Below are 22,940 nucleotides of genomic sequence, written 5' to 3'. Positions count from 1 at the left end.
CAAAGAAGTGCGGACCGGACTGGTACAAATTGGGAGGCAGTTTTACCCGAGGTTCTCGGATAAAATGGCCGTTAATCGTTTCTACAACTTGGTGGAACACGATTTTTCCTCATTCAACCATCATACTCTACTGCCTCTGCAATACTTGTCATGCTTACACGCTTCCTCTGCCTGTATCACCCACGGAAGGTACTCATCGCGGCCTCGTCGCTTTCACACCTGTCTGCTCCTCCGACAGCATCGCCATCCCGCTTACTACGACCTCATCCAGCCCTTCCTGCGTCAGCTCGACGCCAATCTCCATAACTCCCATTCTTTTCAATGTGTGTCCCTCGTCCTTGTATTCCACCAAGGCCTTCCCACTCGTATCCGCCAATTTCAGGAAGCTCGTCTCCGCTCGGCCTCCTTTCCAAGGATTGTTAACTTGCCTACTACTCCAATACACTTGTCCCAGAACTGCAATCCGCATGGTGCGCTTGTCATTGTTGAAGAAGCCCCCTTCTTTGTTCAGGGAGACAGTTTCGGAGGAGGGAAGTTTAAGAGTGATGTTTGAGGCAGTGGCGAACCCGAGCTTCTTGGTCGAGTGATATGTGGCGCTGCCAACAATGCTCTTGGTGTCCGAGGTACGGATGACGGTCATGTGAGGAGCGGAACGACTGTTGAAATGGATGGTGTAGAGATGAGTCTTGTCGTCGGTGTCAAAGATGGTGTAGGTGCTGCCTTTGTCATAGATACTGAGGGTGCGGAGGGGGACTTGTGGCATGGTAAGTTCTCACGAATTGTCTCTAAAGGTCAATCGCAAAGCTGTTGTTGGACAAGCCATCTGCTGAAAGAGCAGTCGTCAATCCTCTAGGTGTAGTGGTAAAGACTTGCAGAGGTGCTTAGTAGGCTTGTCAAACATGTCCCCAATTAGGGGCTGAGGGTCGCATACGATTGGTCACCCCGGAGTTCACGCCGCAGAACCCTTATTACGGTAGCACTTGCGGAAAAAGGTATTACAATTCTGGAGACTGAAGTATTGTCGTACGTAGCAAATCTCTTCTCTGGTTTGAGCAATGATGGTGTCTGTGCTCAATGGACTCACTGGCATATCGAGAGATTCTGGTCATAATTTCGAACATCTGTAAACTTGTACATATATGGATTGTTATGTATAAAATACCCTTGCCCCTGTCTATTGGGTATCTGTGACTAGCAAAACTCGGCTTCCGACGACTCCTGGCCTCTGAACGCTAGTTTCGACGGCAGTGCTGAGATGCTGTACGTCAACAATGGAAAACGATCTGGCAGTGTTCTAAAGCTCTCCATAGATCAGTTGATATCGCTGGGATGACGAGACATAGGTGACTGTCCGTCAAGATCGAACTCGGGTTGTTGAGGGTAGTGAGAAGGCTGCACCCGCTGTGAGTGGCCATTGGACAATACAACAGACGGGAGTACCGGAAGTCGCCGAGCCAGCTGTGAGCCGCGAGCGTCACCAGTATCCGCAAACTTTTCACCTCATGGCGACTTAAGCGTCGTTGGGGTGCTCTTGTGTAGAGACTTTGATAATCAAGCAGCACTCGCCCTGTATTACCGAGTGCCATCATTGGAGATGCTTGCAAACACATCCGGTTGGCCATTCGACCCATGTCTGTTTCGCGAGTCTCTCCTTCAATCTCTCAATCTTCTTGTTTCGCCTGAGCACTTTCTTCGTCATTCTCGTCGCCATCAGGAGTCTCGGTTGGCTTATTAAGCGCATCCATGTGTTCACCCCAATGCCCGTCCACACTCCACGAATGGCTCCAATAGGTAATGCTATGGCTTCCCCAATGGTCCAACCCTAAGACGTGCTTACACATCGCCGCACTGAATGTATCCTGCGTAACCCAGCAAAGCATCCTGTAAGCCTCTCCATCGCGCTCCCAGGAATACGGATAGACCTCCCAGAAAGGAAGCACGACCATCGATTGCGGCGGGAGCTTTTGGTGGTCCCTCGACGGTGGGTACAGGTATCGCCAGCCACCTTTGCCGTAATGATCGTCCATCTTCTCTCCTCTGCCGTGATCGTATTCATCTCTGTAGTCCCTGACTCGGTCGTAGAGGGCTGGAGGTCCAGTGAGATACTCGGGCTGCGCGCCACTTCCGATGTGTTGTTCACAAGACTCGAGTGGAAGGACCCAGAACGGATGACCGGGAGTGGACCCCATCCAGGCGTTGGGTATTGAGTGAACGTAATCTTCGTCGGTACCCATGCGCCCGAGGAAAACTTTCCGTTCACCTTCCGCGGACGAGGGGATATCTAGTCCAGTCGCCGTAGATTTCGGTCTAGATTCTTCGTCGACTTGTGTAGGTTGCAAGCCCATGCGTTGTCCGCTCTTGTCAAGATGCTCGGACTCGGAGGGTGGCTTATTGTGGACTATCATAGAAGTGTTGTATTCTGCGAACATTTCTTCGTAAGGTCCCAGACATTCAGTATCGAGATCGGCATATACGCTAGAAGCAGCCAGTCAGCGGACAACAAGTCTTTCTCCCGGTGAAATTCTGAGACTCACCCTCCAAAAACGTGCATGTAGATATTGCGCGCAGTATCCGCACGGTAGATCTCAGAACGTAGGGCGTCGTAAGTGCTCGCAAACCAAGGCGCATATTTTTTCACTAAATTCATATTGTCCTCATCCGTCCACAAGACCCACTCCCAGTCTGGATTCGCCTGACGGCACGAGTGACTCCATTCCTCGAACTTGGCCGGCAGAGTCGAATTTATCCAGCTCTGGTGAAACAGCTTTGGAATCGACGTCAAGTCCGTAGCCAGCGGACGCTGCAACAATTCCTCGGCATAGAGCCGCTTTGCTTCCTGTGCTTTTGACTGTATTCCCGCCGATTTCGAGAAGCGCTCTTTGTAATGGTCCAGCGCGCTCTCGCCAGCTTCTCTCCCACGCCCAAGACTGTATAGACTGATGGTAAGAAAGATGAATGTAATAAGTAGCACTGCGCCTTGCACGGGACGGTTTTTCAATGTTATCATTCTGCCAGAAGGCAGAAAAGGGAACTTCTCGGAGTCTGCGTAGGCTCTCATTCTGACTCAGGATCAAGCGGATGTTGCTGTTCCCATACTTTGCAGCGAATGACGATAAAACAGCTGTGATCAGTATGGCCTTTCAGAGTGCACTTGCGACGTCGTCAGAGCATGTTGATGAAGTAGCGAGCGAGAGTCTAGACATGTTGAAGTACGAAGTAACATCCCTTATTTATTGCAGGCTGACTGAGTTGCGCCTAGAAGAATAAGTGGAAACCAACACCTTGGCCTATGCCCTATGGGGCGTGGCTGCAGCTGCGTTTCAAGCTAGGACGCGTGTCGGACAAGAATACTTACTTAGCTTCAAGGGGGCGGCGGCGTGGCCCGTTGGTGCACCGCGCTTAAATCTTACAGGACCTGGAAGACTTTAGATTTCGGATGATGAACACAGAGTCCTTAAGCCATGTCGTTGAAAGAAGAACGCTTCTCACTTCATCCATTGGACACGATTGCGGTACCTATACACCTCTGTGCTTCCTCTTGAGAATAGCAAAAAGGCTAGTAATGGTGTGAGCGGGAAATCAAAACGGACCAATGCAAGACTCTCAACCAAGGATACCCAAACAGCGCAACAGGCCAGAATACAGCCATGTCTTCAATCTTCTAGTGACTTACTTAGCCCAATCCTCGAAGAAGTTGTAAGATGTGTTTGCACAAACAACCCAAGGGAATAGTCATTGCATCATGGCTTTCTCCCTTTGTACATGATAATGAATGCTTACCTTGTATTGGCGATGATTCTCGTCCACCAAGGCATCGAGCTGGCCCCGTTCTGACTTGGCTTTGTCGTCTGAGTAGAAGGACTGAGGGAGGCCAAATCAGTCATGTTAAATTAGACAGGCGCCCCCAAGGGATGCTACCCATGTCGAGGAATGTAGTTCTGAGGGACTGGAGAACAGTCCAACCAGTACTAATATACGATTCTAGACATGCTCCGGATATAGAGAGTCACATACTCGAGACTGCAACCAAAGTTGTATCATCGCCATTTTATGTCTGTCTTTAAGGCTTCAAAGCATGCTCTATGTCACATTATCCTGGTCTACCACTACGGTTTCGCGTGTCTGTCTCCGCCCTCCAAGCTGTCCATTGACCGCTAATCAGGCTAATGATAGTGACCAGTATCCTCCCTCTTCTGTGCTGAAACTTTCGCCTTCTTCTCGGTGCAGGAGCCACATCTGGTCGTCGGTCAACTCTTCGTAGTGTTCGAATGGGTGCAGGTCGGGTTCGAAAGCTCCCCTTCGCTGAAGTTCTCGGAAGAGTGCTTCCAACTGCTCTGCGTTCAGTGGCCTGATATGTCCCACCAATGGTGGGAGAAACCCGTCACGCCCCAATTCGAAGTACAGCATCACCTCCCGGACTGCCAAAGTTCGAAATGCCGTTGCCTGGTTCGCAATATGAGACTCCATATCTTCAAGTGTTGGGTAAGACAATCGAAATCGCTCTTCCCTCTCGACCGCGTCACGTCCTCGAGTATTTCTTACAAGAAATGCTCTCGCCCGTGTCAGGCTTTCTTGGTACTGCTCGGCAGCGGCCTCCAAAAAGTAGCCGTACCATCTCGGATTGTCTCCTTGTGCATGTCCCTCTTGGGGTGGCTGTCCAACCCTACGTAATACTTCGCGACGGTATTCCTCTTCATCTTCCTCATTGATCACGTCGAAGAAAACGCGCCGACACATTGGGCAAGAGTTCTTGCAATCTCTCTTGTCCGGAGACAACCATGTTGAGATACACTCTAAGCCCACGTGATGATTACACGGGAGGCGAACTGCCACATCGGCAGAATCTGTGCCGTAGTCTCGATGACAGATCATACACAGACTGTCTTTGGATAATTCGTCTTCCGGTACCTTCGCAAGCTGATCGAGGAATCGTTTTGCCATGTTGAGGCGGAGGCCCGCTCTGACGTGGTGATTTGTTGTTGCGTCTGTCAACTGCTTGAATTAGAGTTGGGGAGGGGGGGGTGGGTTAGTATGGTGGGCGTTGGGTCAGGAGCAGAACAGGATGTTGCTGAACAAACTGTTCAAAAGAAGCAGATAGACTTGAAGAGCAAGTCTTTCGAACCCATGATTTCTGCTGTGTGGCAAGCCATCGACTCACAGGGAACAAAGAATTCGCCACTGCCACAATAACACTTCGTTCAAATATTCAGGTTAAAGAGTCACTTTCGCTGTAGTACAAAGATGTGCCTTTCTAGTTTGACGGCTCCCACCAATCAGTTTGGATGGTTTTAGACACAGTGAATGGTCCGGAGGTTCGGAGGAGCTGTGACATAGCACCTGACGATTGTCACCACAGAAGTGTGAAGGTTGGAATTATAAGATCTCCCACCTTTCGTGGCCGAAACATGCTGTTCAAGCAACAGCCAGTGCAGGGAGAACAATGGTACTACACTGGTGCTGGTGTTTCCTCTGCCAAAACAACGTTGTCACCATGCATTCGGATATTGAGATTGTCGAGCACGCAATTCGACTTCTGCAAGGCCACAATACCGGTTCGGGATGCGTAGCAACTTGACTTACGATCCCCATATTTGCCTTTTGGGCGCACGACGCCTGCATTGTTGGTAACTCAGTTTGTTTCTCGAATGAGTGCACATTGTGGAACAACCCCATCTCCAATCGAACCCTTGCTTTTGAGCCGCAAGACATGTCTCGCGAGCAGTATACGAAGTCCAACCCCCAAAACTGTCCTATAACCTGTGTATATTACCTCAAAGAAGCTATGCTGACGCCGAGATGTGCATGTGCCCTGCGTCCTGTGGCCAAGAAAGTCTCAACAAGACACGCGCTCTCGATAGCCGTCCACCCAGCGCGGCAGGGTAGAGTGCTAAGAGAGACTCCGGAAGAGCTTTAGGAGTATATCGATAGCGCAGTCGAGACGAGCATCATTCGATAAGGTACTGCTCGAGTGTCCGACCTCCAGACAGCTTCGTGCGCATATGCTCCTTCACTCTAAACAGTTTGCGTAATGTTGCCGGAGAGGAAGAAGCTTCCGAGAAAGTTTCAAACAACCAAGCGCCTTAAAGGTGTGGCGGGTCTGTACTAGTACTCAGGCGATTTGCCGGTGGTGGTGTTTGGAGTAATTGGCGACAGCCATGCGATAATGCCACGACTTTTCTCAGTGTTAGCGCTCTGGTCCCTTATATTTCTTTGCTTCCTTTGAAAAGATTGTATCAGTAGGTTGACGTCATTGACGCTCCGCTTTCACTACTTGGTCGTAAATCTCTGGCTGGGAGCCCTATCTCTCTTGATACCACCATGTCTCATACGTGTTTCCTAACGCATCTATTTGTTACCCTCTTTCTCCTCATCACTGGTTTTGCGAGCCCACTCGCTAGTTCCCAAGGACTTGCGGAACGAGACAATAAATGGAATTTGAAGTGTGGCAACGCGCCTACCGTTGTGGCAGGATCGTACGTCAAATCCCGCTCAGAGTCGCTGTATGCCGATTTTTGCATCTGACGAAGAATCTCCACAGCCTCCTCAGTGCCTCCGACGTGACAAACCCTCTCCCGCCAGTATTACCCAATTCCGGCTCCAACCAGCCATGGCTCAAATACCTCTGGTGCATCCCCGGGACCCAAACCTATCTCTTCCTCAATAACGGCCGCCTCCTGCCGCCACCCCTCACCTACCGCGACGTCCGCGGCGCTCTAAGTCAAGCAGCCGTCCAGGCCCAAAACAACCTAACGCAGCACGGTGACGGCCCCATCACCGGTAGGTCATACTTTCCGAGGCAATTCTTCCCCATTCATGCTGTCTTATGAGTCGTCAGACATGCCTCAAGAGGCATCTGCTCCTAAGACATGTCTCGCGGCTCAGAATTCCCCCCGAAAAAGTCATGCTGATTCCGAAATCATCAAGGCCACTACAGCGGATTCATGACGCCCGGCTTCAACTGGTACATGACGCCCCCAGCGACCAATTTCCAGGTGTACGCGCAGTCTTCCAAAGGGGTTCTGACATGGAGTGTTCTGGTTGCGGCACTGACGGGACTGGGGCAGTATGTGAATAATACTTATGATTTTGGGGATGTCCCAATTGTGTTCCAGATAAACGATGGGCAGTGGGGGGAGGTCGGGATCGGGTACGTGGGGTTCATTGACCCGGATGATCCTCAAGAGAAGTGTATTTATGAGTTGGTGTGGGGAAAGGAGGGATATTGCGAAGATGTGACGGCGGGGAAAGTTATCAACTAGCTTCTCGATTTTTCTATTGATGTTTAGCTTGGTGGTAAGAAATTGCCTTGAGTAGCCACAATGATAGTCACATTTGTGAGCTTCAGTTCCCTGTAGCAATCTTAATCACAGCATGGATGAGCTCTAGCTCCATAGTCCTTCAGTAGTCCAGCAATGCCCCTCTTCGGCCTCCAGCATTGCACCAAGCGCACTGTGGCCCAGCACGTCAGGCTTAGAAAATCATACAGAAAATGTAAGGTACTCACACAATTCGAGCTGCAGCCCGTATCATGCTCGAGGCAAAACTGGTTTGGGCACCACAGACACATTCTCTGGGTAAGTGCCTGACACTGCTGGCATTGCTGACCGCATTCATAACAATATTTCTTGGCTCCCTTCAGAATACATGGGAGGTCAGTGATGATCGAATCAAAGCCAACGAAGGGTTGAAGAGCGCACAAATACGCGAAGACTCAACCCCACATTCCACCTTCTCCCACCCCATTCAAGAGTTCGTCCATGAGACATTTTGAAACGCATAGGCCATTATGTACCTTGATGTCTTCATTCGAAGCTCGGCCTGGCACGATTGATGCGGGATCTCCTTTCATATGACCTCTGTTTTTTGGAATCGTATAGCATGATTCGCACCACCAAACGTTGCACCTCTGCGCAGATTTTGGAGTCAGTGTCGCTTTTTTCAGAAAAAAACCCGAGAACTGAGACCAGTTTAGAGAGCAGAAACATCCTTTCGCTGCCAAGATATGGCATATCACCTAAATAAAAAGACAGTGCTGGGGAGCGAAGAAGCTTTCTGCTCCCGAAAAGATAGCCTGTGGCCCTCACTTGCTGCCGAATGGGAAGAATTTACTCCGGAATATACGTACCTCACACCATCGATCTTTGAGACAGGTACGACAGCGCAGTATGAGCGGTGGATATGATTGACCATCAGTGTCAATACGCTGAGCCACTTCAACCTTCGAAGAGTGCAATGGAGGTGGCGACAGTATCGGAATGTGGTCCGAAGGTGAAGCCTCAGGGTATGCGGGGCCTTCAGGGCACGAATTGCACGACTTGCAGCCGAGCAGCCGGACAGTAGCAAATCTTGGTTTGGGATTTGGAACACTATTCTGATTATGGCGGCATAGGACCGCATCAAATGCAATCAAGCCCTTACAGGCTTCGAGAATTTCTGGCCATTCTGATGTTATTAGGCTGTCCTCCAGAACATTCGACGTCCCCGGAGCGCCGTATGGAGAATGACTATAAGGGTCTCCTCTAGCCAACTTTCGAAAGTCGTGCAGGTCATAGCCCATATGATTGCCAGCGCCTAGCTGGGCACCTACTGAGGCCGTGATACCAATGGCCCCGGGCCTTCTCATGACTTCATCCAAATTATATAATTCCTGGAACTTGTCTTGATGGCCAAACAAATAGAATCCTTTAAGCTTTGGCGTCCCCTTTGGGCGGGTCGGCCGGATGAGATGGCGTAGGATTCGCAATACATCGTGTCCTGGCAATCTAGGGACTGACCGCAAGGAGAGCAGCCGGATCTGATATCGGTCGTTGCATAGTATATCTTCAATTATTGAAATTGGGACAAAGAGCCCATCTAAAATGAGCGTTCTGACATCTTGAATCACATTTTTGCTTTCCAGGATTGTAAAGATGGTACGGAATCTTTGAGCGTATAACTCGTCAATCTTCAGATCATCCAAAAAGAAGACTGTTGCAGACCCCGTCAAGACATTATTTCCACACAGATTGGCATGCTGAAAGACATGTGGCGTATTGTAGACAAGGGACCTGTAGGCTTTCGAAGTAGCAGCCAGTGACACAAGAGATTTGATACCTATGTACGGACTAGTATGGCGTAGAATGAGATCGTTGGATAACAGATCAAGCAGAGAGCCTGGTAGAACATTGTTTGCAGCAGCCATGATTGCGGAGTGACGGACTGGAGCGTTCTTGGGCGGACAATTTGAAAAGTTGATTTGTCATCAGAGCCGCGCAAAAGGCGCTTGGCCAGGCCGGCGCTTAATTTTACCAAAGTAAATATACTGTAAAGTGTCAGAAACTCCGGAAGGCCAACAGCTGAAAGCTTCATTGACCAAGACGGCACTCCGTGTAACGACAGTACCAGCTCAACGTCCGCCTCACTTCCTCGTCTGTCGGGTCATTGACCCTCCAATCCGAATCATTGTCTGCACCACTGTAGATCCATTCACCCTCTTCAACGTCTGAGCCTCTACCAAATGCCGCATCCGCCTCAGCTGTATCCCCGTCATCCTTGCCGAGATCATCGATCCCTCCATGGAATCCACTGTCTGATCCGGACTCGAATCCTGGATCTTGTTCGCCATACTCTCCAGTAACCCATGAAATACGTGCTGAATTCATTGCCATCCCCAAGATACGTCCACCATGACCCTCGCCGATCATCCGTCATAAGCGGGTCTCCGTCCAAACCGCCACGCGAAATGAGGTTCCGAAAGAATCCCTCATCCTGGTACGGCTTTTCGGAATCCGTGTACGTATTCACTTGATAGATCGTGGCACCGCGATCTCGAAGCTGAATATAAATTACGCTTCTTGGCAAAGCTGCTCCAAGTGCTGAGGCTAGCGCCTCGACGTGCGCTTCCAAGTCCCCTGGTCTAGGATATACCTGCAGCATCCATGGCGCGTTCTCAACTTCTGATGGCGAAGTTGAGAGAATCTTTCTCGCGACCATTTTCCGGAATTCGTGGTCGCGAAAGAAGTTACCCTGCGATTCGTTGTACTCATAATAATTTCCGGCCGCCCGCACGATCCATCCAGGAAGCGAACGTCCTCTCAACCCTGTTCTAACGTTCTCGAGAATGTAGTCTGACCGACGCAAGCTCGAGCATATGTCCTCGAAATCTGGAGGATGATATTTCAGATCCTCCCGGTCCTTTTCATCAGGTATGATGTGCGGCCACGGTACGACCAGAAAAAACTTCTTCCGACACAGCGGGCATGAGTCACCACTTGTCTGTAACCAGGTCGAAATGCACTTTCGACCAGCGTGATGGCCACACGGGAAGCACACCGCCCCTTCCGCCTCTTCGATGGTGTCAGCGTCCGGATTTTCGAGACCGTACTTCTGGTGACAGATCATACACTGGCCGTCCTCTGCTAGCTTGCTTGCTTCCACCCTCGGAAGCTCATTGAGAAAGTCCTGAATCATCTTTGGGATACTTTGCACGAATTCGTCTTGTTTAGACTTCTCTATTGAAAAAGGTCTGATGTGGTCCATGGTCGAGGGAATTGTCGAGCTCCTAATGTCTTGTTCCGTATTGGAGGTTGAATTGCTGTTGGACGCGGATGTAAAGAGGTAGGACGTACTTTCGGAATTGAAGTTCGGACAAGTCAACGGTAAAACTAGTGGAAGTCACGATGCCCAATAGAAGACTTCTTTGTGTCGACCACTAGCGACTTTTGTTGACCATGATTAAAGCATCAAGAAAGGTGTTCTTTGGTTGTCAGCCGGGTTCATTGTTTGGAAACTTTTATCTGAAGAATAACATTGATCGACTCACCTGTAGACTTATGCTTTCAGATCTTATTGCTCTCTCCAATCAAAGAACGCCTTAGCAAACCCTCAATAGAGCTGAAGGCATTCTCATCTCTCCAGAACACGGTGAGCAACCAGTAAGCAGTGGGTTGCAGAGAAACAGTACGCAAGTGGAAGTCGCGCGCCGACCATAATAGCGTGCCATTCCGAGTCTTGACAAGCGCGGTTTCCGTTTCCGTTTTGGCTTGGAGCCCGCTTATGACAGCAGACTGCCGGTGCGCGGACCGCAGCCTGGGATATCTCAATGGATATTTACCCCAGCCAATGTCCTTGCGGGCCCTTGATGGAGGCTCGGTTAAGATGAGACGGATGATGAGATATGTAGACCCTACGGCTCTACTGTATACAACATCAACAACAAAGCAAGGATGAGCTACAACAGCAAATGCGGCTCACAACACCCCTGCTCACAACACCCCTTCAGTGGTGATGCTGCGTGCGACGCCATCCCGTCCATCAAGCCTTATCCTTGTCCTTGTCCACGACTCTGTGCTTGCTGATGCCTTTAGTCCTTGTCTGTATTCTTGGTCCTCGATCTCTGTTACCCTTGGTATGTTTACTTTTTATGTGCTATTGGTTCCCCTTTGCTTGCTATAGGATCGAGATGCCTACATGATGAGTAGGCCTTTGACCTGGGGTCCAGCTGTGCTTCCGTTGCTGTCAACAGTGTGTGCCTAAGGCGTAGGGCTTTTCGTTACCTTTGGGGCCTTCCCTCCCGGCTGTGCCTATGTCGTGGTAGGGCTTCGTGTAGGCTTTTGGTTGCTGCTGGGGGTTTCCTCTTGCGTCCGGGTAAGACTTTGTGCGAGATGTCACCGCCCCGGGTCTAAATCCCTCACATACCCCCTTGCAATGCGGCCCGCCGCCATGTCTTCCAGAATTTGAGCACTTCACCAGCATAACAGGCTCCTTACAGCAAGACAGTATAAGTGCCTCAAATATACTGCATCGGCACGGGCGGAAGGCTAGCCCACTCGTCGTCTGGGGTATCATCTACGGTATGGCTGTCAACGGCGCCAATGGAGAGCGACGTCTTTACTTCGTGACCAAGGGCAGCTTCATCAATATACCAGTGTCTCAATACCTGCCTGGCCCAATCCTCATCTTTGAGCAATGGTTCTGCTAGCATAGATTTATGGAGCTGGGCCTGCTCTTCGTCGGATTGCAGGCAATGAAGCAACCAGCGGTTGATGCGGTCTCGATTGGTCGACCATTCATCGAGAACTTCGCATTTGACCTCTCTCTCGAGAACCCCGTTGGATATTGGCCTGGGTGCTCTTCCGAGTTGAGGGCTGAGGCATAGATCCAAAGCTTCGTTTGGATCGTTGAAGAGATCCGGCGGACGAATTCGATCGTCAATTCCTTGGAGGGAATGACCTGCCAATATGCAACGCCTTCGGGAGTCCAGAGCGACTAGACGTAAGGCCGTAAGACGTTTTTGTAAGGCTGTCCGTTCCCATTTTAGTATCTCTAGATCACTCTCACATAGATGGAAGTGTACTTTTGCTGCTGACCTTGCCAGAAAATTCGATTCAAGATGGAGCAAGTTGAGAACATTGATCTTATCTCCATAGGACTTCATCACTCTGATGAGCGAAATATACTCCAGGACATCGCTAGGATATAGTTCTGTTAAGCACTGGCGCTTTAGGTCGCTGAAAGTATGGTATTGTTTATGCAGTGAAAAGTCAATCTGTGGGTCCCAACAGAGGACGCCGCTATTGGCCTTGTTCGGTACAAATGGATCGTCGTCTATCTGGTCCAAGTCTGCCAACATGCGAGCCCACGGATGAGCCCTTTCTTTAGTACCGTCTTCTCGGCCTTTAGATTCCGGCAGGTCTTCAAACAGGTGAGAATATGTCTCCGGAATGGTTGGAACAGCCGGCAAGCTTTGTGCGCTGGCCGATGAGCGCCTCCATGACGTCCTGGGGGAGCCTCGTTGATATGTTGGGACAAAATCCCCGGTTGCCCGGCGTCTAGACCGTTGATTGGATTTTGGTTCTTTCGAGTCATTCGATCTTTGTGATATGGAAGTACTAGCGGCTGAGGCGGCCAAAGCTTCCATCCTTGATAGCGAACTTGCTATACTCCGTAAACTCTGCACACTGTCTGCAGAACTTTGCACTCTGCTTTTCGTATGTGACTCGATCCTCTCGAGGACAACATTCTGCTCCTCGATCTTGGACAGTGACGCCGCAGTACCTGTATCAATTTTACTGTCAAGTTTCTTGATGTTTACTGCTGCAGAAATGTCGAGCGTCCTACCATTTCAATTCAGCCCTAGGCACCTTACCTTTCTGGAGGCTCAAACGTACCTTCCTAGGACTGTCAGGCTAAGCTCAATGGCTTGTCTGTGTCTTTCGAGTTCTTCGCGTGCGTTGCTTAAAACATCTTTATTAACAGCATTCCAAAACTTCTTCATCCAGGCCTTTGCCCCGATCTCTGAAGCTGGGCGAAGGGAACTCGCGCTTTCGAGCAACCGATGAACATCCTTGGTGCAGAAGTCAAGCTGTACCTGTAGGGCAGTAATCTGGGAGTCCTTGAAGCCCTCAGGTAGCCTGTCGACAAGCTGTTTGGCAGCATGAAGGGCTTCCAGGAGGCAATTGATGTCGTAGAGGAAAAGACTGACGTGTCTGGAAGCACACGAGACATTCAAGAAGAACCCTCTGAGTTTCGAGACACCATCGATACTTTGGCCCAGTAGACTGAGTATTCCTGCCACACTACTCGCGGCGGCGATAGCTTCCATAACCGGCCAAGTGCTATCAAACGACGGAGCCCATCTTCAGGATCAAGAAAGTAGATGCCGGGCTTCAAAGGCGCCCATTCATGCTGTAAAGCAAATCGCGACGAGCGATGTAACAAGAAAGACAGACAGATTCAAGATAGCTAGCTAGTCAACGCGCTCCAGTATCTAAATATCGTCCTTCAGAGAGGTCGCTGGAGTGTTACGCTCATCGCGAACAGCGAGATCGGTGCAGCATCACATGAAACAAGTCGTTGGTAGTGCCTCTCGTAGAGATGCATGCTGGCAAGGTCTTTGCACCATAAGCACAGCCTCATCCAAGAGCCGCAGCCTAGCCGTGACAAGAAGGTCGCATTCAGTATTCCCTCGAAAGAGATCGGCAACACAGAATCCCGGACGCCAAGACTACTGCGCCAAAATCTCGAATTCTGCCTCGCCTGAAGGGCTGCCCGAACAATGCACTTCGATCTACTTCGGAAGTGCGCCTGACAGAAGCTCAGACTGGGGCCCACTGCCCCTGTTGCGCCCAACAGGAGTCCCTAATTTTCAATCTATGGTGTTCCAATATTCCGAGGGTTCCCCGCTACGGGCCTGCTTTCCGAGAGTAGGGTTAGGGCTACTACTAGCGCTGTCCAGACTTTGCGCCGACCTCCCACCCTCCGTACACCAAAGATCACCGGTAAGATACATGTAGGTAGTAGACATCCAGTAGTCCTGAAACACGTCGCGCGGGCTGCGGATGATGACAGCGACAAGAAAACGAAGGGACTTCACCATTACATGTACGAACTTCGAAAGGGATCGTACCTGCGCACGTGCGCATGGCAAACGCAATGCAAGAATTCAAAAACAACTCGAATCTTGTTCCCTTTCAATCCTTCATATGCCCGAATTGCACTCGGCAGCCCTACCCCAGCATCTTCCCTTTAAAATCTCAGGATCAACGGCCGTAGAGGTCCTTGAGAAAAGTGCACCGTCTCGCCGTCAAAGTATCGGTAAAGATCAAGCGCGGAAGCATCGGCCTAAAGCATGGATCTGCAACCCAGCATCACCGAGTCTGACTGTATTCGCATCGATGCAGATCTCCTCATACCGGGCCGTGCTCCCCCGGCTGAAAGATGCAACCTGGATTCTTCGATCCGGAACAATCGTTCACGTTGGCCTTCGATCATCTCCCCCAGATGAGTATACATCTCTCCCAGCAATCCAGGTCCCCACCCTCCTCCCTGGCCGTCCCAACTTGATTGCTGTGAAGAGGAATCCAATGGAGGATATTGGGGCTTTGGCGAAAGCGGAGGATGTGAATCCCCTATGGCGGGCGGGGAAGTTGTATAAATCTCTAGAGATGGAATGTGGATGTTTGGTGGTTAATTGAAGAAACGGTATTGATAGGTGAACCTAATGACCCAGCTCTATCCTCCTCTCTAGCACATGCCTTGCCTCACTCTCACTCAGCACCTCCAGACCTAATTCGTCCAGGACTTCCCGTCCACTTTCGTTATTTCGAAACACCCTTCTTTCTACCTCCCACAAGCCCAATCCAACATCTTCATCTCCATTCTCCTCGCCTTCTTCCCTCTTCACAGGTAGCCCCAGGAGCACCAAGCCTTCTTTCAATCTCCGCATCCCTGTCTCTCCTTGGCCCTCCCCCAACCACCGGTCCATGGTCTCCCAAACGACTTCTACGTCCCTCTGGAACTGTGCAATACCGCTCGCAGAGAAGGTGTAACGCATTAGTACATGATCCCACAGGAACATCTGTATAGCGAGCGCCACTTGGCGCACAATGCGTCTCAATGGCGCCTGCGCCAGGACCTTGGAGAGGAAGGACAGGTAATCGTTTGACTGCTGGACAGTAGCATCCAGCTCAGCCGTTAGACTGAGGAATGAGTTAGACTCCACGGAAAGAGACGACCATGGGTTGATGCGGCCATATGGTCGAAGAGACTCGCGAAGGCTGTAGATAAGCATGTCCTGGATAACACCTTCTGTACGGACACGCAGGCGTCTATACGCTCCCGCTGTCTCGTCAAAAAGAGCGCCAGAGTCCTCTTCTGAGCCAACAGTGCTGGAGGTGCGTTCCGCCACGTCTTCCACGCTCATAGGGCCTGCAAGATTCTTCCCGGTACTCCGACGAGCACGATCTTGCAGCTCATCCCAAAGATCCAGGAAGAAGACATCATCGCTCCAGTCGCGCATCTTCTTTTCCAGATACTCTGCGCTGCCGTAGATACGACACAGGCGTTCCAGGCCGCCAAGCCCTTGGAGTTCGGCTTGGGTTTCGCGGGAGACTCCTTGGACTGTGCGGGCGATGGAGGATGTCCTCGCCAGGTAGGCTTCCAGGGAGTCGTGAAAGCGGGAGTGGAAGCGATCAAATAGCGTGATCTGAATATCGATTAGGAATCGAAGTTTCTGGGAGAAGGATGTTAATGGTCTATAGCGATCTGTAATCGTCTCGAGGAGGTCGTTGACTCTAATAGCAGCGTAAGTAGGCTTGGTGGCCCCTGGGTCAACGCTGTCGTAGTCGATCTCTCCACTTTCCGGCGCATCGATGATGTTCTGATATCGAGATAAGGCGAAATTCTTCTCCACTTCTAACCATCGGCCGAACCAATCCTTCTTGACCAAGACTTCCCAGGTCAGACCTTTCCATCCCTCAATAGCGTTACCTCCATCGTAATTCCATTCATTTCTTAAGCTGACGTCGAAGGTCATGAGTTCATGTATAAGGTGACTCAAGAGTTGCGGCTGCTGGGAGATTTGGGGCATCAGAGCAAATATTTTGCGGCGGAGCATTGGTAATAAAGCGGTGATGAGCGCAGATGTAGAGTCAATATAGATGGATGTCAGTGCTAGGTTTGACGATCTGAAATATTCCCGCAGTATGGGCTGCAAGTACGTTGCAAAGAATTCATCGTAGGTATTAAGCAGACTAATGACGTGTGAGAGAAAGTACTCAGGCTGTTGGTGTCAGCGTTTTATTCAAGCAAATCTCATATTTAGACTTACCTTGTCGAGCTTGTTCGTTGGTCTGTCACTCTCAAAATGATACTTGAATCGGAGTTCCAAGGGTTTGGTCATGACCTCCAGTGGGAGAAGCACCAGAGGTTCTTCTCCTTTTGTACTGTCCGCAGTCCGACTGTCTTTGGCTTTCAATTCTGGTTCTTGTAGCTCGAGTAGCTTTCTAACGCCACCAGTCCATTCTCGCTCCAGCTGTCCGTCCAAAGTGATGTCTCTCCCTGGCCACTGCATTTTCCTCAGCGTAGCTTCAAATTCACCAGCGAAGGCGTCTTTCATCTGCCTCCACAATGTACGAGCAGTTCTATCGACATGGTCTATTAAGTGTGGTGCGGCATCTTCGGCAGCAGGCTGAGCATCTTTCAGAGCATTGACGAGGGTTTGGAGCCGGAGGTATGGCTGAAGGGCATCTCGAGGAGACTTTTTGAAGTTGCGGCGTGCTCCAGCGCTGCATACAAGACGTCAGTATGAGTGGATTCGACCATGGCTTTGAGATCATTCATGAACCTTAGGTTCTCAACCTCCGCAAGCAGTTCCATATATTCCTGGGCCACGTCCAGCTTTCGCAGGCCTTCCATGCTAGAATCAAATTTTCGTACAGCATCATCACTTGTCTCGGATTGGGTAACAATCATTAAGCGACGATCTACGTCATTTTGCTGCGACTGGAATTGTCTTGCACGTTGATGGAGATCGTTCGAGTGTGCCACTGATACTTTTGTGTTCTCGTCGAGAGTTCTCTTGGCCTCTTGTAGCTAAGACTGGTCAGAGGAGGCATTGGCGAAGGTAGATAGATCCACGGGCATACCTGCTGCTGGAGCAGGACCTGCTGAGCCTTTACATCCTCCAGCAGGGAATCGATGTTTGCCAAGTCGGTGGTGTTTTGCAATTTGTCATTCAAGTAGTCTTCCACTCGTACATCTCGCTCCTCGTCAGCGATTCGAGAGGCATTTGATCGATAGGCAACCTCGGCCATGGCTCTAATGCGACCGAGGACGACTAGAACCTCAGGCAAGAGACTGTTTTGTTAATAGGTTAGAAACAATAAGCCGAAGACTCTCCGTAAATTTAGGCTTTATTTTTTTTTTTTTTTTTTTTTTTTTTTTTTTTTTTTTTAAAAAATTTTCTTTTCTCTTCCTTTTTGTTAAGTTGAATTCTTACTTTACGACTGTATAAAAAGCGCGGGGAGGAATTCAAACGGAGGCGAGCTACAGGCTAGCCCGATATAGTAGGGTACATGCTACCGGATTGGACGCGCGGGCCGACGCGTTTCCTCCACCCCTGCATGATGACGATGTTCAATATCCCATGCACAAGCCCGCCATGAAAGTACTCTAAATGAGCATGAGCATGAGCCAAAGTGCGACCACTGGCGATGTCGACGCCTTCGAAGCGCCGCAAGACTAACAATCATCAATCCTCACCGCAAACTGTAGGAAGCCTCGACTTCTTCTTCAGCAAACAAAAGGGGGACTCGGCGCCAAAGAAAACAGACGAAAACGCGCGCTTCCAGGACTTCTCCAATGGACATTTGGGATCGCAGGGAAGAGATAGCAATGATGTTGAAACCCAAACTCTGACCGATGAAGAGTATGCGCGAAAATTGCAGGCCGAATGGGAAGAACAAGATAGGGTCTTGGCAGCTCCACCTTTCGAGTCAACTGAGGAGCCGAAAGACGTACAAGCAATAAAGGATGACGAGTTTGTTCAAGAGGCCGATGTTACTTCAAATCACCAGTGTGGCTCCTCACAGCAGCAAGATGTTGCGACAGATCATGCGCCAATGCCGCTACAGGTAAATGGATCACAAAAGAAAGACACCTTATCATTGCAGTCGGCAACCTCCGCTGAAGACGCAATATCTTCGACCGTCCCATTCGATGAGAACCCTTTGACTTTCGATCCTTCGAACTACATACCGAATCTCAAGAAACATTGGGCGACGGAAGGTAGTAATGCATCATATGGACTCCTCACCAGATGCTTCGTGCTTGTCAACAGTACACAGAGTCGCATTAAGATCGTCGATACCTTGGTCAATTTTCTACGAACCGTCATTGAAGGTGATCCTCAGAGCTTACTACCCGCTGTCTGGCTGGCTACCAATGCCATCTCTCCTCCCTATATTTCGTTGGAGTTAGGACTTGGAGGTTCGGCTATCTCAAAGGCGCTGAAGAAGACATGTATGCTGGACAACGCCGGTCTCAAAACGCTCTACGACAAGTATGGAGATGCGGGAGATGTGGCCTTCGAAGCCAAAAAGCGACAAACCTACACCCTGCGCAAGCCGAAGCCCCTGACCATCAACGGTGTCTTTGAAAGCTTAGTCAAAGTAGCCAACAGCAAAGGGACAGGTAGTCAAGAGTTCAAGCAAAGGATCGTGGAGAGATTGTTGCAAGATTCACAAGGCGCGGAAGAGAGCAGATATTTGGTCAGGACATTGTGTCAACATCTGCGAATAGGGGCTGTGAAGACTACCATGCTTATTGCCCTTTCTCGCGCATTCTTATTGTCACGACCCGAAGGTGCAACGTTTGGTATTAGGATACAGTCGGATCTCGCAAAGCTTAAGAAGGAAGGACTGGCAGAAGTCTACAGCAAGGGCGAAGAGTTAGTCAAAGCATGCTTCGCGCGTAGACCGAACTACAATGACCTTGTCCCTTGCCTTCTGGAAGTTGGCATCTCCGACGAGCTTCTGCTGCGCTGTGGGCTAGGATTACACATTCCATTACGACCCATGCTGGGTAGCATTACCCGTGACCTGAGTGAAATGCTCACAAAACTCCAAGGCCGGGACTTCAGCTGCGAATACAAATATGACGGCCAACGCGCCCAAGTGCACTGTGACGAGCAAGGCAAAGTCTCAATATTCTCCCGGCATCTGGAAGTCATGACGGACAAGTACCCCGACCTGGTTGCCCTCGTGCCTCAAATACGTGGCGAAGGCGTCAGCAGCTTCATCCTTGAAGGCGAAGTCGTAGCCATCGACCAGGAAACTGGCGATCTAAAGGCGTTCCAAACTTTGACAAACAGAGCGAAGAAGGATGTTGCGATCGAATCTATCAAAGTAGCCGTCTGTCTCTTCTCCTTCGACCTCATGTACCTCAACGGTGAAGAGCTTCTCGACAGACCGTTCCGCGAGAGAAGAGAGCTCCTCCGGAGTCTCTTCGTCGAAATCCCCAATCGCTTCACCTGGGTCAAGTGTATAGATGCCACATCCTCTGACTCCGACACCGTTCTCGAATTCTTCAAATCAGCAACCGATATCAAATGCGAAGGCATAATGGTCAAAGTCCTCGACAATGTCCCCAACCCAGCGCTCCAAACCGACGAAAACCACGACGATGACCTAGAAACAGCACTCTCACCCCCCGCCCAAACAAGACCATCCAAGAAGACCAAATCCAAACCCAAACCGACCGCACCAGACAAAGCCGAGGAGAAGACCTCAGGCACCCGCCGCAAGCCCCTCCTCTCAACCTACACCCCCGACAAGCGCCTCGACTCCTGGCTCAAAGTGAAAAAAGACTACTCCACCACCTCCGACACCATCGACCTCATCCCCATCGCCGCCTGGCACGGCTCCGGCCGCAAAGCGAAATGGTGGTCCCCGATCCTCCTCGCCGTCCGCAACCCGACCACCGGCAGCCTGGAAGCCGTCACCAAATGCATCTCCGGCTTCACGGACAAATTCTACAAGGAGAACAAGGAACGCTACAACGAGGAGACGGGAGAGAACCTGATCGCCAGACCGGGCTACGTCGAGTATGTGGGCCGGCCCGACGTCTGGTTCGAGCCGCAGGAGGTGTGGGAGATGGCGTTTGCGGACGTCACGAAGAGCCCGACCTATCTGGCCGCCATCGGCCTGGTGGACGAGGAGAGGGGGTTGAGTATGCGGTTCCCGCGGTTCTTGAAGGTCAGGGAGGACAAGAGCATCGATGAGGCGAGCACGGCGGATTTCCTCGCGGAGCTTTGGTTCAAGCAGGAAGCGAGGGGTGCCGTGGCTGTGAAGGACATCAAGGAGGAAGACGACGTGGAGGGATGATAGATGTGGTGCCGTGGGAATAGGTCGCGGCTCGGAGGGGTGATGTTGGAATGTGTAGTAGATGAGCATCGCTGGATTGATATGGCAAGGCTTCAATTGAAAGCTATCGCCGAAATCTAAAAAAAATAGTAAATTCTTCCAAGCCATGCATGCCCCAAGCACGCCTCGGCGAAGTGAACGACATCCGTCCTCTGGGGAACAAGGACCTGTAAGCCAGCTAGCCAGCCTACTAAAAGCGTTCAAAGCCCGTCTCTCCTTACGTCTTCTTCAAGTCATCGTATCCAGCTTTTTTAATCCGAAAAGCAAAGGTACATCCCTCCTTCGCTCATAGCTGTGCCCACCAGTGAACCATTCGTCTCGTCTGTCTCTGTCCCCTTCGCGCCCACTACCGCTTCTCCCTCAAATCAACGACGCTACTCCTCGCACTGTCCATACTGCCCCTGACCCCACTCCTGGAACTACTAGAACTTCCTCTCCTCTTCCTCCTCGCCTCCTCCGGATCCGTCGGGTGCAGTCCGCTGGCTCGCGCAAACAGGTTCAATATGTCCGTCAAACTAACCACGCCGCTCAATCTGCCTGACATATGCTGTCCCGGCATGGCGGAAGCGGAGACAGATGGTGTGGCGCTGAGAGGTTGGAAGGGAGGATTGGCTTGCGGGAAGGAAGTGGAGAGGTGTGGGGGGTGATTGACGGGCGGATGGGCGATGGAGATGGGGGTGGCGTGAGGGTTGGGACCGGTACCAGGGGTTGGGGGGGCGGAGGAGGGGGTGGAGGATGGTGTGGGGGTTTCGACTACCCACATTCTGGGAAGAAGTCAGTTTTTGAACTTAGGTAGATGGGAAGGAAAGGATGGTGGTACCTGTGGGCAGTTGTAGCAACAAGCTTTGCCACTGTGTGAGCGAGGGTGGACTGGGGGTTTATGTGGAAGACGGGGTAAGAATCTTGGCCGTCAATCATGCCGCGGGTGGAAAGAATGACGGAGATGAAGTGTATGCAGGTGTTTTCGAGAAGTGGCGCGGAGCTTGATTTGGTGAGGAGCTGATACCCTGTCAGTATAAAGCTTCGGACTATACTTCGAATCGACTTTGCTGACCTTGACATCCACATTGGATATATTGCCCACAACGTTGTAATTATTGTCGACGACAGCTAAGGACGTGACTCCTTCGTTGTTCATGAGTGTCAACGCTTCCTTCAGAGGCTTGTCACCACTAAAGATCTACTATCAGCCGCAGTACTAGGTGCCTCAAGAGGGAACGACATACTTGACGGATATCAGTCCCTGAGACCCAATACCAAGATCCTTAACCTCTCGAGGGTACAGCTGATCGATGATCGGGAAAGCCCTCCCGTTCTCCCAAAGAAATTTCACTAGTCTCAGCTGACTTAGGATCCCAATGGCATGGTTCGTCCCTTCCTTCAATATAACAATTCGGTGCACACCACCTCCGAACGTCTCAACAGCAGCCGTGAGATCCGCAGTATGTGGCAATGTTATGAACGGCTCCTTGTTGCCCAAGCTCTTCGCATCTCGCAGTGGTATTTTGTGGCCCTGCTGTGCCTTCTTGGCCAGTTTCTCGAAGACGACTAGATGTTCGTCATCGGGTTGCAGTTGGCCGGTGGCGAAGAGGAGGTATTGTGTCAAATCTCGGTAGTCGAAAGTCGCAACGGCCGAATTCTCGTTCTTGTTTGCTCGGATGAGTAGGACAGGTGCGTCAGACTCCGTCAGGAGCTTTATCTATAGTCAGCGTCATTCCTCACGCCAATGATGGGATAGTGACCTACATTCGTAGCGTCCTCCACTCCACTATCAACCTCCACCCACCTCAAATCCTCTGGCTGCACGAGCTCCCCCACAGCAATATGCTGCCAATCTCTCCCCGCAAACTTCGGATCCGCACTCCCGGTAGTTGGCGGATTGTTCATCAGCTCCCGTATCTGGGCTTCGGACATGGAAAGTTGGCGGGCGCCTCGGGGTGAGGGTGGCATGCCGCGTAACTGCTCTGTGAAACTCGGGCGGTGGCCGTGACTTGGACTCGTCTGCTGGGCGAGACGCATGTTGTGCGAGTGAGTCCGATGTGGTGCGGGACGTTGTGGATCGAGGCCTGAGCTGGCGCTAGAACTGGAGCTTGGGCGCCTGGCCACGGCGTCGTCGGACATGTTGACGTAGCTTTGTAGGACTGGGTTGTTTACTCTACGCGTTCAGGAGGAGGCTGGATGTACTCGAACTCGCTTGTGGCACTCCTTGTTTGGTGGTAGTACAGGGATGAGGAGTTACAAGTTTGCATAAAGGGCATC

General features: G+C 50.9%; 11 protein-coding genes across 11 annotated transcripts; 3 read left to right on the top strand and 8 right to left on the bottom strand.

Moving 5' to 3' along the window:
* Positions 1–193: 193 nt before the first annotated feature.
* Positions 194–763, bottom strand: HO173_006324 (uncharacterized protein; the record flags this gene model as incomplete). Its single annotated transcript, XM_037308235.1, has 1 exon — positions 194–763. One exon carries the CDS (start codon positions 761–763, stop codon positions 194–196), a length of 570 nt encoding a protein of 189 aa, XP_037165009.1.
* Positions 764–1,661: 898 nt separating this feature from the next.
* Positions 1,662–3,058, bottom strand: HO173_006323 (uncharacterized protein; the record flags this gene model as incomplete). Its single annotated transcript, XM_037308234.1, has 2 exons — positions 1,662–2,475; positions 2,535–3,058. The coding sequence occupies 2 exons, from the start codon at positions 3,056–3,058 to the stop codon at positions 1,662–1,664; spliced, it is 1,338 nt and encodes a 445-aa protein (XP_037165008.1).
* Positions 3,059–4,158: 1,100 nt separating this feature from the next.
* Positions 4,159–5,619, bottom strand: HO173_006322 (uncharacterized protein; the record flags this gene model as incomplete). The annotated part of the gene is made up of 2 exons (XM_037308233.1): positions 4,159–4,992; positions 5,581–5,619. The coding sequence occupies 2 exons, from the start codon at positions 5,617–5,619 to the stop codon at positions 4,159–4,161; spliced, it is 873 nt and encodes a 290-aa protein (XP_037165007.1).
* Positions 5,620–6,318: 699 nt separating this feature from the next.
* HO173_006321 (uncharacterized protein) lies at positions 6,319–7,259 on the top strand (the record flags this gene model as incomplete). Its single annotated transcript, XM_037308232.1, has 3 exons — positions 6,319–6,473; positions 6,539–6,777; positions 6,925–7,259. The coding sequence occupies 3 exons, from the start codon at positions 6,319–6,321 to the stop codon at positions 7,257–7,259; spliced, it is 729 nt and encodes a 242-aa protein (XP_037165006.1).
* Positions 7,260–7,398: 139 nt separating this feature from the next.
* On the bottom strand, positions 7,399–9,181 carry HO173_006320 (uncharacterized protein; the record flags this gene model as incomplete). The annotated part of the gene is made up of 4 exons (XM_037308231.1): positions 7,399–7,449; positions 7,505–7,633; positions 7,793–7,906; positions 8,126–9,181. The coding sequence occupies 4 exons, from the start codon at positions 9,179–9,181 to the stop codon at positions 7,399–7,401; spliced, it is 1,350 nt and encodes a 449-aa protein (XP_037165005.1).
* Positions 9,182–9,540: 359 nt separating this feature from the next.
* On the bottom strand, positions 9,541–10,518 carry HO173_006319 (uncharacterized protein; the record flags this gene model as incomplete). The annotated part of the gene is made up of 1 exon (XM_037308230.1): positions 9,541–10,518. The coding sequence occupies one exon, from the start codon at positions 10,516–10,518 to the stop codon at positions 9,541–9,543; it is 978 nt and encodes a 325-aa protein (XP_037165004.1).
* A 1,249-nt stretch (positions 10,519–11,767) lies between these two features.
* HO173_006318 (uncharacterized protein) lies at positions 11,768–13,582 on the bottom strand (the record flags this gene model as incomplete). Its single annotated transcript, XM_037308229.1, has 2 exons — positions 11,768–13,094; positions 13,149–13,582. The coding sequence occupies 2 exons, from the start codon at positions 13,580–13,582 to the stop codon at positions 11,768–11,770; spliced, it is 1,761 nt and encodes a 586-aa protein (XP_037165003.1).
* Positions 13,583–14,462: 880 nt separating this feature from the next.
* On the top strand, positions 14,463–14,954 carry HO173_006317 (uncharacterized protein; the record flags this gene model as incomplete). Its single annotated transcript, XM_037308228.1, has 1 exon — positions 14,463–14,954. One exon carries the CDS (start codon positions 14,463–14,465, stop codon positions 14,952–14,954), a length of 492 nt encoding a protein of 163 aa, XP_037165002.1.
* Positions 14,955–14,977: 23 nt separating this feature from the next.
* HO173_006316 (uncharacterized protein) lies at positions 14,978–17,573 on the bottom strand (the record flags this gene model as incomplete). Its single annotated transcript, XM_037308227.1, has 4 exons — positions 14,978–16,540; positions 16,589–17,045; positions 17,105–17,352; positions 17,406–17,573. The coding sequence occupies 4 exons, from the start codon at positions 17,571–17,573 to the stop codon at positions 14,978–14,980; spliced, it is 2,436 nt and encodes an 811-aa protein (XP_037165001.1).
* A 399-nt stretch (positions 17,574–17,972) lies between these two features.
* HO173_006315 (uncharacterized protein) lies at positions 17,973–20,642 on the top strand (the record flags this gene model as incomplete). Its single annotated transcript, XM_037308226.1, has 1 exon — positions 17,973–20,642. One exon carries the CDS (start codon positions 17,973–17,975, stop codon positions 20,640–20,642), a length of 2,670 nt encoding a protein of 889 aa, XP_037165000.1.
* A 385-nt stretch (positions 20,643–21,027) lies between these two features.
* Positions 21,028–22,802, bottom strand: HO173_006314 (uncharacterized protein; the record flags this gene model as incomplete). The annotated part of the gene is made up of 5 exons (XM_037308225.1): positions 21,028–21,445; positions 21,502–21,680; positions 21,736–21,853; positions 21,908–22,374; positions 22,428–22,802. The coding sequence occupies 5 exons, from the start codon at positions 22,800–22,802 to the stop codon at positions 21,028–21,030; spliced, it is 1,557 nt and encodes a 518-aa protein (XP_037164999.1).
* Positions 22,803–22,940: the final 138 nt, after the last annotated feature.

Source organism: Letharia columbiana, assembly GCF_014066305.1.
Source record: "Letharia columbiana isolate WasteWater2 chromosome Unknown Sc0000018_s1, whole genome shotgun sequence".
Classification (NCBI taxonomy): domain Eukaryota; kingdom Fungi; phylum Ascomycota; class Lecanoromycetes; order Lecanorales; family Parmeliaceae; genus Letharia; species Letharia columbiana.
Note: the sequence above shows the minus strand (reverse complement) of the source record. Positions and strands in the feature narration are given on the sequence as shown.